General features: G+C 32.0%; 1 protein-coding gene across 1 annotated transcript; it reads left to right on the top strand.

Moving 5' to 3' along the window:
- The first annotated feature begins 9,852 nt into the window (after positions 1-9,852).
- LOC117931010 (UDP-glycosyltransferase 90A1-like) lies at positions 9,853-11,407 on the top strand. Its single transcript, XM_034851849.1, has one exon. The coding sequence runs from the start codon at positions 9,861-9,863 to the stop codon at positions 11,295-11,297; it is 1,437 nt and encodes a 478-aa protein (XP_034707740.1). The 5' UTR covers positions 9,853-9,860; the 3' UTR covers positions 11,298-11,407.
- Positions 11,408-13,784: the final 2,377 nt, after the last annotated feature.

The following is a 13,784-nucleotide window of genomic DNA, read 5'->3' as shown; positions in this document are numbered from 1 at the left end:
TCATGTTGTTTCCAAAAACATAATACAAAAACAAAATTATGTTTGAAAATTAAGAACTCATTTGAGATGCAATCAAAAAATAGTTTGTTCATGTTAAAAGCAGAAAATAATTTTAAAAAATTCGTAGGATTGTTTTTTTTTTCTTTCTTTTTTTTTAGAATTTGTTTTCTTCAATAATTTACATAAAAATTTTCGTCAATTTTAAAAATTATATACATGAATCTTTGAATAATTTGTCATCATTTTTAAAACAAATTAGTGGTGGGTTCACTTCTTGAATGTGAGGGGACGCAGGGTCTGTAGGTATTGGATATTCGACTCACCAGCAATATTGTGGTCGGCAAGGTGGACAGAAGTTCGCCGGAAAATCAAGAAAGCGAATATCTCTCCGTTTATCCTTTTTTTTTCTCTCTCTGCTATTCTACCATACATAAGAGGAACAATTTTTCCATATTTTCTTGAGAACCAAACAAAGGCAAACATTGTAATGTCATTTTTTAGCCTAAAGTTTTCATTTCTAAGAAATTTAAGCAAGTCGAGAACAAATAAAAATCGTGAAAAAATATTGTAACATTGAAAACCCTTAAAAACATCTTTATAAGGTTATTTTGATGCACTAGGGTTCAAATTCATGTCACTCATTTTTAAAGCGCTTAATTTTCATCCATAAGTTGTTAAAATTGAATGTATTCATGTAGGATAAAAATACTTTTGAAGAAAAATTCAAGCTTAAAATGGTCAAAAATACTTTTAAAAATGTTTTTCAAAATTGAAACGAAGGATATATATGGTTATTCCTCGAGTCTTAAAAATTAAGACTTGAAAATTCTTAAAATCTCACAAACTTTAGGGACATGTCAATCACTCAAGTCAACCCTCGACCACCTAGGTCAATGGTTGAGAGTATATTTTTCCAACTACAACTTGTTCTTTATGCACCACCAATGATGGGCATATTGATAGACTATTGAGGTCAATCAATTGAGGTAAATTATTCTTGATTACAAGTTTAGCTTTTTAACTTGTATATAAGGCCTCCTTTGAGCATTTGTGAAAGAGAAAGACTTATGTTTTAACTATTCATTGTTCAAAGTGACTTTCAATATCTTGTTTGAGTGCATTTGAGCCAAATTTGCATACCTTATTGTACCATCCTCAATTCTAGTTTTCATTTGTATCATCTCGAGCTTAAGTTTGTATTGGAATTTTGTATGATCAATTTGGTTCAATTATAACCATGTGAGAGTGTTAAAGAGTGAGGAGTTTCTTAAGGAAAATTGTAAGGTCTCACAAAATCGAGAATCCAAGTACAAGGGATTAAAACTTAGTTGAAGCCTTGCAAGCCAATAGATCCCTTGACTTGTGTTTGGAGCTTGAGCAAAGTGGTCATTGGCCAAGATTGCACTGAACCACTACAAATTGAATTGCATTTTCTGTTCCTTTCTCTTTACTTATTTTCCTCGATTTAATTGCTTTGTTGCTCATTATTGTCACCTCCATTTATTTAAGCAAAAATTGTTAAAATTGACCCTCACTCGATTCAACCCCTCATCTCCTTCTTAGGCGATTAACCTAGGTCAGATTAGTTTGACTTCATATAAATAAACTAGATATAAAAGAATTGGAGTTTAAACCATACAAAAATCATGGTGTAATGAAAGAATAATGCTAGCTCAAATATTAGGACTACTAAAATCTTACCAGTTTTGGAAAAACAATACACTTGCATTAAGAAGCCCATTTGAGTCATCAACAATGAGTTTTCTAACTAAAGGAGTTTTAAGTGAGAACAAGACAAGGTAGTGTTTTCTCCATATTTTTTTTCCTTAAAAGAATGTTGAAAACAAAAGAAAACAACTTTTAAGATATTCTTTACAAGTATACTTTTTTGGAAATTTTTCAAAAACTTGTTTTAAGAACAATTAACAACAAAACGATATTTTCATATCTATTCATTTTCATATATATAATTTTTTTGTTCTTAGAAACAAAAAACTGTTCTTAAAAAAAATTCTCAAACATAACCTAAGAAAATGGAAACAAAAAAACATATGAAACATACAACGATTGAGGTGGTTGGCATAAAGCCTATATTCACGGGTGAAAATGAAGAATCCACAAAGGATATTATAATCCTAAAGCCTTCAAATCCCTACTCTCAATATTATACTAACAAAAAAAAAAAAAAAAAAACTCTCTTTTAATCAAAATTTTTTCTTATATTTTTATTAATTATTATATTAGGTAGGAAATTAATTACATTATTATAAAAAATACCTACTCCTAAAGGAAATCTTAATCAAAATTTCTTATGATATTTGTACTAATTATTATATTAGGTAGGAAATTAATTACATAATTATAAAAAATACCTACTCCTAAAGGAAATCTTCCTCCCCACTTACATATGTAGCGGTGTATTCCATCATTTTCATGGTGAATAGTACTCCAATATTATACTAAACCAATGATGAAAATATCGATAATCATGGATATATCGGTACTTCGATTTTATGGATATATCGAAGATATATCGATGGATATTTTGAAAAAAAATATCGGTAGATTTAAAATTGTTAAAAACTCATGAAAATGTAAGGAAAACCTCATAATAATATAATTAGAAGTATAATAGGCATTTTAAAGTTATTTTATTAAAAAATTTGATATATGTATAACATGATTTATCATATTTAATAATAATATCGTAAGCATCAATAAAAATATGAATTTTATAAGTATACATTTATTATTAAATTACATCTAATATTATGATATTTGATTATAATATGTCTAATTTTAAAATATATATTAATATTAAAATTATGATTCATTTAATTCAATTGTATTAAACAATATAAAATAAATTATGATATATATATAATTTTTTAATATTTAATTAATTATTAATGATATTAAAAACATTATAAAGAAAATTATATAATTTTTATATTTTTGGTAATCAATTAAAAGAAAATTTTGCATTTAATTATAAAATAATTATAATTAATTTACTCTTTAAAATATTCTTTTAATATTTTCTTTATATAATGAGTTTAAATATATATAAATTTAGTGCACAATGTATAGTAAGGGCAAGTTTTCCCAGATGGTAAGCGGAGTATACCCAAACCTTTTGGTTTGGGGTTCAAATCCCCTCAGAAGTAAAATGGAAGACACTGTAGCTGTTCGGGATTTATCTCAAATATGCGGGTTTGGAACAAAATATGTATATGATTTTAAGAGAGTTTAGGTTTGGGATTTTAGGAGATTGGTGACGGAGATACGATTGCCAACGGAAGATATGAGGAGAGAGGTTTTGAAACCTGAAATTCATGATTTTTGGCAGAAGAGGTCACCAGCAGTAGCAATGGCGCATTCTGTGAGTCAAACCCTTGTAAAACCCTAAGGTCCTTGTTTGGCTACAAATCCGTGCTAGTCCCAACTTTGGCTCATATAGGAAATAATCCTGAAAATAGCTCGCCCTAGTCATGTTTCTTCCAAATTTTGAAGGCCTTGGTTTAAGAATCTAAGATGCATTAAGATGAAATAATTTGAAGTTATTAAATTAATTTGAGATTGAAGACGGTAACCGTGGCAATCCAATCTAAAGAAAATGAAAAACAATAATTACGGCTCCAAAAAAGGGAAAAAAATAAAGAGACATCGGAGATTCCTAGTTTAGTAGTTAAGGATAGAAAGGTGTTTAATTCGAGATTGTTTTAAAAAATAGTAGTTTTTGAAAACAATTTTTAAGAACAGTTTTTAATTATTTTCAAATAAACAAAATTTTTATTGTTATTATTCTTCACGAAGGTAAAAGTTAAAAAAAAATATTATTATTTTTTCAATATTATTCATTATTTCAATTGTTGATAATAACACTCTCGAATAAAGTTTTAAAACACCTTAATTGTTTTTAAATAATTACGTATTTATAAAACAAATTCTTAATAAATTGTTTTCTATCCAAAATTTGTCCAAGACACTTTTTGTCTTCAAATTGATAAATTGTAGTTTTTTCATTCATACTTTCATTCGTTCATGTACAGAGTATATATAAAGGGTAATCACCATTCTAAGAATGGGAAAGAATGATACAAGGAAATAACAACTAATATCCTAATATCTCAACTTTCCTAATATCTCAATATTCCTAATATCTTAATATTCCTAGTATCTCAATATTCCTAATATCTCAATATTCATAATATCTCAACTTTCCTAATATCTAAACATTCCTAATATCTCAACACTAAATGATATAAGGAAATAATGATATAAGGAAAGCATTCCTAATATCTCAACACTCCCCCTCAAGTTGGTGCATAGATGTCACACATGCCCAACTTGTCTAAAAATTTTGAGAACACTTGACTTGAGACAGCTTTGGTAAGGATATCGGCCAATTGATCTTCTGATCGAATCTTAGGCAATTCCACAATCTTATCATCCAACTTTTCCTTAATGAAGAATCTATCCACCTCGACATGCTTTGTACGATCATGTTGTACTGGATTATGAGCAATATTACATGCGGCTTTATTGTCACAAAACAATCGGATTGGTTGCCTAGATAGGTAACTTAAATCCTGTAAGAGGAGTCTTAGCCATAATGCCTCACAAAGTCCTAGAGCCATACCTCTAAATTCCGCTTCTGCACTTGAACGAGCGACGACATTCTGTTTCTTACTTTTCCATGTCACAAGATTACCACCTACAAAGGTAAAGTAACCAGATGTAGATCGCCTATCATCCACTGCACCAGCCCAATCAGCATCAGTATATACTTCTATACTCTGATGATCAACATTTTTTGCGAATAAAATTCCCTTCCCAGGAGCATTCTTCAAATACCTCAAAATACGCATGATTGCATTCATATGTTGTTCTCCAAGATTATGCATGTATTGACTCACTACACTCAATGCATAAGCAAGATCTGGTCTTGTATGAGCTAAGTACATTAATCTCCCCACAAGTCTTTGGTATCTTCCCTTATCGGTTGATACTTGATTAGGCTCAACACACAATTTCAGACCTTCTTCTATTGGTGTATTAATAGGTTGACATCCCGACATTCCAGTCTCCTGTAAAAGATCTAAGGCATACTTTCTTTGAGACAGAAACATTCCTTCACTTGATCGAGAAACTTCAATCCCAAGAAAGTATTTCAGAGGACCTAGATCTTTCATTTCGAATTCTCTAGATAGATAATTTTGTAGAGCTTTTCTTTCTTCAGGATCATTTCCTGTAACTACCATGTCATCCACATATACGATGAGTGCCGTAATCTTACCATGTTGCTTTTTTAGGAACAAAGTGTGATCTGAATTACTTTGACGATAACCAAAAGCTCTCATTGACTTTGTGAACCTTCCAAACCATGCTCTCGGGGATTGCTTCAACCCATACAATGACTTCTTCAATTTGCACACCTTCTGACATTGCTTTTCTGACACCATGCGTCCTGGTGGAAGATCCATATATACTTCTTCAGATAACTCGCCATGCAAAAAGGCATTTTTCACATCAAATTGTTGTAATGGCCAATCTAGGTTTGCAGCTAAAGACAGTAATACTCGAATTGTGTTGATCTTAGCTACAGGTGCAAATGTCTCTGTGTAGTCAATTCCATAAGTTTGAGTGTACCCTTTTGCTACCAGTCTTGCTTTAAATCGTTCAATACTACCATCTGCCTTGTACTTCACAGTATAGATCCAACGACACTCAACTGGCTTCTTTCCTGGTGGACATTCTACGAGTTCCCATGTTTCATTCTTCTGCAATGATTTCATCTCTTCATTCATGGCTGCTTTCCACCTTGGATCAGCTAAGGCTTCCTGCACACTGTTAGGAATAGCTACAGTAGATAATTGATTTACAAATGACTTATTTGATTCAGACAAACGATGGGTAGACACATAGTTGCTCATGGGATATTTGACTTTAGTAGACAATTCAGGTTCATATGTGGGTTTAAGAATACCTCTATTATGACGATGTGGTAACCGTTTCATGAATGGATCAGGCTCCAAATTAAGAACACCCTCAACAGACGACGATTGGTTTGGTATTTCAATGAAGACATCTTCGGACCCAAATTGTTGACCACTCATATCCAACTCACCCACTTCCTGGTTCACTAGTTCAGATTGTCCAGATTCATCTTCCTCAGAAATATGATAATCATAATCGAGAGTCTGAATTTCCTTATGGTACTCCCCCTGAAGTTCAGACTCGGATGAAAAATACATTGAATCTTCATGAAACACCACATCCATTGTAATATACATATGTCGAGTTGGAGGATGGTAACATCGATATCCCTTTTTGTGCAATGCATATCCAACAAACACACATTGCAATGCATGGGAAGTTAACTTGGTGCGTTGGTGCTTGTGTAGATGCACAAATGCCACGCAACCAAAAACACGAGGAGGTAGATTTGGGACGGTTGGGGCAACTACGGCATTAGTAAGAGCTTGGAGAGGTGTTTGAAAGTTAATTGAGCTAGAAGGTACCCGATTGATCAAGTATGCGGCAGATGTGATTGTTTCTCCCCAATAAGATATTGGTGTTTTTGCTGCTATCAAGGAAACACGAACAACCTCTAACAAGTGTCGATTTTTTCGTTCAGCGACTCCATTTTGCTGGGGTGTATTGGAACAAGTAGTCTGATGAATGATGCCATGTCCTTCCAAATACTTTTGAAGATCAGAACTTTGATATTCTCCACCATTATCACTACGCAAAACCCGAACCTTTGCATTGTATTGAGTTTCAATCATTTTATGAAATTTTTGAAACAACAAGTTCACTTCATCTTTGGTCTTCATCAAGCATAACCATGTCATTCTGGTACAATCATCAATAAAAGTAACAAACCAACGTGAGCCACTCAAAGTTGGGACTTTGGATGGGCCCCAAACATCATAATGTATAACCATAAAAGGAAACGGACTTTTATTCAAAATTAACGGAAACGAAGCACGATGACTTTTAGCCAATTCACAAATATCACAACGGAAACCAGAAATATCACTCTTTGCAAACAAACTAGGAAACAATTTTTTTAAATAACCAAAGGAAGCATGTCCCAGACGTCGATGCCACAATCAAATTTCAGACTTTTTCTTCTCCCCCTCAGATCCATCTGCCATCAAGGCTTGTTGCAACTTATTTGAATCCTTTGACTGCAAGTCCAAGTAATAGAGTTTTCCCCGTTTAATACCACAACCAATCGTCTGTCTTGTTTGGATGTCCTTAATCACACAAAATTCAGGCCAAAAAATGACAATACAAGATAAGGCTGTAGTGATTTGAGAAACTGACAAAAGATTGTAATCTAAAGATGGAACAACTAAAACAGAATCCAAATTCAAAGTATCAGTAAGAGTTAAGGATCCTTCCCCAATAACTGGGGTTGTGTTACCATTGGCTGTGGAAACAATTTTTTGTGAGGAAGGTCTAAGGGGTGAAACCTGTCTAGAATCAAAAGTCATATGATCTGTAGCACCAGAATCAATTATCCATGTACTATTAATAACAGGTGTAAAAGTATTTAAAAACTTACCACCATGATCAGTAGCGGCTACCAATGCAGAGGCTTTCTCAGCAACATTAGCCTCTGTTTTTATTTCGGCAACAATTGCAGTCGAGGTTTTCTTGGAATCCTTCTTCCGTTGATCACGATTATTATAATTAATAACAAAGTGTTGATAGCCTAAACATGATCTAAAGGTCCATGGTTCAAACCCTCGGTTCCTTATTGTTTTCCTGGTCATACCAAGAGTCGTTGCTTTGAAATTGTGGGATATCCAGACTGGTGGGACCAGTCTTATTGCAGTGAGTGCATTTGAAGGTTGACTTATCAATATTAGGGCTTGTCTTAAGATGGTTGATCGCTGTCGGACTACCATAGCGACAAAATATCCAGGATTTCAGTTCCATGGCTCTGATACCATCTTCAAATTGATAAATTGTAGTTTTTTCATTCATACTTTCATTCGTTCATGTACAGAGTATATATAAAGGGTAATCACCATTCTAAGAATGGGAAAGAATGATACAAGGAAATAACAACTAATATCCTAATATCTCAACTTTCCTAATATCTCAATATTCCTAATATCTTAATATTCCTAGTATCTCAATATTCCTAATATCTCAATATTCATAATATCTCAACTTTCCTAATATCTAAACATTCCTAATATCTCAACACTAAATGATATAAGGAAATAATGATATAAGGAAAACATTCCTAATATCTCAACATTTTGTTCTAAAGTGATATTCAACTACAAGTAGTTTTTTTTGCAACATTTGATAAAAAATTCATGTAACATTTCCAAGACCAAATCGCAAATGAACTTTTTCAAGTATTTAATTAACTTGTCATTTTTAGCTTTTTACTATTATCATAATTGTAATGTTTAGATATAGCATAAAATGTGATGTTTTGGATATTTGAAAATATGTACTTAAATTGTTATGGTTTTTCTTTAATTTGATTTAGGTTTTCCCAATCTATTATTTTTCAGATTATTAAGTTTAAATATTTTATTTTAATTATATAAAAAATAAATATATTAATTATATTTTGTAAGAATGATAATGATAAATTATTTATTATAACAATTTTATTATTTTGAACTTTTTAGAAATACGTTAAATTATATTTTTTTAATATATTAAAATATTAAGATATTGGTTTTTAGTATATAAAAAAACAAACAGTTTAATACTTAATAGAAATAAAATATTAAAAAAATAAACAACTTAATACTTAATACTATTAAACACTATTTAGTATTAATTTAAATATAAGTTCTATTTAGAATTAAGCCAAAAAAACAAACGTCACCTTAGTGTTTTCTCCATATTTTTTTTCCTTAAAAGAATGTTGAAAACAAAAGAAAACAACTTTTAAGATATTCTTTACAAGTATACTTTTTTGGAAAATTTTCAAAAACTTGTTTTAAGAACAATTAACAACAAAACGATACATATCTATTCATTTTCATATATATAATTTTTTTGTTCTTAGAAACAAAAAACTGTTCTTAAAAAAAAATTTCAAACATAACCTCTAAGAAAATGGAAACAAAAAAACATATGAAACATACAATGATTGAGGTGGTTGGCATAAAGCCTATATTCACGGGTGAAAATGAAGAATCCCCAAAGGAGATTATAATCCTAAAGCCTTCAAATCCCTAGTCTCAATATTATACTAACAAAAAAAAAAGAACTCTCTTTTAATTATTATATTAGGTAGGAAATTAATTACATTATTATAAAAAATACCTACTCCTAAAGGAAATCTTAATCAAAATTTCTTATGATATTTGTACTAATTGTTATATTAGGTAGGAAATTAATTACATAATTATCAAAAATACCTACTCCTAAAGGAAATCTTCCTCCCCACGTACATATGTAGCGGTGTATTCCATCATTTTCATGGTGAATAGTACTCCAATATTTTACAAGACTCCTTGAAATTTTCTCCATTCATACTGATTATGAATATACATATTGGTCTTAATTACTATAAGTTCTCACAAAATTTATGCGGGTTTGGGACAAAATATCATAATTCCTTCTCCTCCAGGCTCCATGTACCACATCTTGCAATAATGACAATTGATCTTCAACAATATACAGATACAAATATTGAAAATCTCTGAAAACTGAAGTTCATACATGGCAGAAAGTGGTGGGGACAAGGTGTATTGTGGTGGACGGCTTATGGTGCAAATTAAAACCAGCAGGACAACCGGCAACGCCCTATTAATAAGTGGTGATACGAACGAGGAGAGGGTAGATAGGGTGTGAGAATCAAGCTCAAGAAGATGGACAAGGTAAGGGAGATGGTCATGGACTCTGCTTCTTCTTCACGCCCTCATATGGTATTGTTTCCCTTCATGTCCAAAGGCCACACCATCCCTATTCTCCACCTCGCTTCCCTCCTTCTCCACCGTCGCGTCGCTGTCACCATCTTCACCACGCCGGCTAACCGTCCCTTCATCTCTCAGTATCTCGCTGGCTCCGAAGCCTCCATCGTTGAACTTCCCTTCCCGGAACAAGTTGCAGGAGTACCCGCCGGCGTGGAGAGCACCGATAAGTTGCCGTCAATGTCCCTCTTTCTCCCATTTGCTCAAGCCACAAAGCTTCTCCAACCCCACTTCGAACGTGAGCTGGAGAATCTCCAACCAGTCACCTGCATGATATCGGATGGATTCCTTGGATGGACTCAGTATTCCGCTTCGAAATTCGGTATTCCGCGGTTGGTGTTCTATGGTTTTAGCAGCTACGCCATGACTCTGTCCAGATTTGTGTCCGTGAATGGTCTCCTCATCGGACCTGAATCAGATGACGAGCCATTCTCCGTGCCCGAATTTCCATGGATCAGGCTCACCAAAAACGACTTCGAGCCATATTTACGAGAGACAAGTGGTGCGCAAACCGACTTCTTGATGGAAATGACCAAATCAACATCGGAAAGCAATGGTCTGGTCATCAACAGCTTCCATGAGATTGATTCTGTATTCTTGGATTACTGGAATCGGGAGTTCAAAGATCCAAAAGGCTGGTGCATTGGACCACTGTGCTTGGTTGAGCCACCCAGGGTCGAACTCCAACCCCATGAAAAGCCCGCATGGGTGGAGTGGCTAGACTTAAAGCTAGCCCTGGGAAACCCAGTTCTGTACGTGGCATTCGGGTCCCAAGCAGACATCTCAGCAGAACAACTCCAAGAGATAGCAACCGGGTTGGAAGAATCAAAGGCAAACTTTTTATGGGTAAAGAGACAAAAAGAGTCCGAGATCGGGGATGGATTTGAAGAGAGAGTGAAGGACAGAGGAATCGTAGTGAAAGAGTGGGTCGACCAGAGGCAGATTCTGAGTCACAGATCGGTACAAGGGTTTCTGAGTCACTGCGGGTGGAACTCGGTGCTGGAGAGCATATGCGCGGCAGTGCCGATACTGGCATGGCCGATGATGGCGGAGCAGCACCTGAACGCGAGGAATGTGGTGGAGGAGATGAAGGTGGGTCTGAGAGTAGAAACCACAGATGGGTCGGTGAGAGGGTTTGTGAAGAAAGAAGGATTAGAGAAAATGGTGAAAGAGTTGATGGAAGGAGAAATGGGAAAACAAGTGAGGGAGAAGGTGAAGGAGGTTGCAGAGACTGCGAAGACCGCCATGAAAGAGGGTGGGTCGTCGTGGCAAACGCTAAACCTGCTTATTGATGAAACGTGCAACAAAACCAGTGCTGAAAACGTCGTCGTTTGAACATCTCGCTTTTGGAAGTTGGTGTTTGTGCGAGCCTTGTGACCAGTTTCTTTCTTGTATTTGTTATCAAGATAAATATATCATAAATTCATAAATTATTATAAATACAAAAAAAAATTGAAAGAAAATATTTCTGTACCTTTTTAAAAATTAATATAAATATGATATAACAATAAAATGCATGTTGATATTGATATCATTCTATAACTGAGATTGATATCAGACTAGAGTTATAGAATTATGGGTAATGAATAAAATATTATTTGAATTTATTTTTATCCATATTTGATTAAATATATATGTTAAGATAAATAATAAGATAGCCAATCATATACCATCTCGAATTACGATGTAAAATATGTTATTATTTTCTCTTATCTTATACCATATTATATCCATTAAATTTGATCCGGATATATATATATACATATCTCCATTTGATTTTTTTTCACTTTGATCACAATTTTGAAAGATGACAATACTTTTTTTTCTCTCTCTCATCTTGTACCAAAAAAGTCTTCTCAAGGAAGTCACTCTTCTTTATACCTGAAATTAAAGAATTAAATTTTAGAATTCCTTAAAATTTAATTATTTGATTAAATGAATTTGGTTCATTGATTTTAACAATTTATTTTCTTTATTAAGAAAATTTACAAGCAAGAGAATATTTATTTATTTATTATTCTCTTTTTACTTCAATTGAAATATTTGTTTCCTTTAAAAATTTGTTAACAAGAAATTTTTTTCTCTTATCTTGTATCATATTATATCCATTAAATTTGATCCACAAGATAGGATTTATATATATCGAACAAATTGAATATATTATGTTATATTCATGTTTCGTTTATAAAAGAAATAAATAAATAAATATATATATCTATTTGATTTTTTCATTTTGATTACAATTTTGAAAGATGACAATACTTTTTTTTTTTTTCTCTCTCTCCTCTTGTCCCAAAAAAGTCTTTTCAAGGAAGTCACTTTTCTTTATATGTGATATTAAAGAATTAAATTTTAGAATTCCTCAAAATTTAATCGTTTGATTAAATGAATTTAGTTCATTGATTTTAACAATTTATTTTCTTTATTAAGGAAATTTACAAGCAAGAGAATATTTATTTATTTTTTATTCTCTTTTGACTTCAATTGAAATATTTATTTCCTTTAAAAATCTGTTAACAAGAAAATGTTTATTATTATTTTTAATTTAATTGAAAATTTTATTTGAAATACTAAATTTGGTAGTCTTTTGAATTCTGTCATGTGTCACCTTTTTAAGGTATGTCACGTATCAAATTTGTATTGGAACTATCACTTGTCAATCCTAAATTTTGTGGAATTGGAAAGCCTTGAGAAGCCACATTTTTTGGAAGACTAATTTAGTGATAATTTATTTCATTAAAAGTTTTGTTGTCTACAGTATCATTAGAATACTTTTTTTTTTTTTTTTTCTTTTTCATACTAAAAGTTTATTTATTTTTAATTAAAATTTTTTATTTAAAAAAATATTAAAAAATCAATAAGATAAATAAATTTATTATCCATAGGATATTATAAGGTTACGAAGATATTAAAAAGTTTGAAAACCATAAGTATTGACAATCAATGGTGGTAGCCACCTACTAGGTGATGTGAAGTAGGGCATAAGCAACTAAGAGTGCATTTGGCAGGTATTTTTAGAAGTGTTTTTAGATTTTCTAATATTTGAAAATATTTATTTTTCAAACATTAAAAATGTTAGAAATACTTTCTAAAATTACTGTTAAACACATTATAAATCCCCTATAGCTTTTCACTACTCTATTATAACTAAAGCCCACATTGTTTTTTTGTGTCCTACTTATAGGTGTTTAATGGGTCAGGCCGCCCATTTTGACCTGTGGCCCGATACGCCAAAAGGTCAGGTTGAGCTAGCACTGCCCGATTACAATAGTGGGTTGGGTTGGAACAGCCCAAAAGAGTGGGTCGTGTTACGCCTAAGGAGACAACCCATTATGCCATTGTGTCGGGCCCATAATGCCATCGTATCGATCCATCGTGCCGACTCATCATGTCCACCCATTTGGCTCTTTCAAATATCATTTTTTACTTTTTCCTTTCCTATTTATTTCATGTGAAATGTAATTCTCACTTTTTTTTTTCACCTTAATAAAAGAATTATTTTTTATATTTCATTCCCTTTTATATTCTATTATTTTAAATTTATTGTTATTTTGATAAAAAAAAAAAAAAAACCAAATTCAAATATGATTTTTTTTTAAACAAAAAAATTAACCTTTCGACAAATTTTATAATTACAAATTGGATAAATATAAATATAAAAAATAAAAAGTGTAATTATTAAAAATGTTTAAAATAATAAAAATAAATTTCATTTAATAATAAAAAATTAAGAAAAAATAACTTAAAAAATTAAATTAAAAATTTTAATAAAGTGAGTGATCCATAGGCTATAGGTTGCCTACATTGCCTAATTGGCACGAT

The sequence above is a fragment of the Vitis riparia genome, chromosome 14, assembly GCF_004353265.1.
Source record: "Vitis riparia cultivar Riparia Gloire de Montpellier isolate 1030 chromosome 14, EGFV_Vit.rip_1.0, whole genome shotgun sequence".
NCBI lineage: Eukaryota > Viridiplantae > Streptophyta > Magnoliopsida > Vitales > Vitaceae > Vitis > Vitis riparia.
This window is presented reverse-complemented; position numbering and strand designations above follow the sequence as displayed.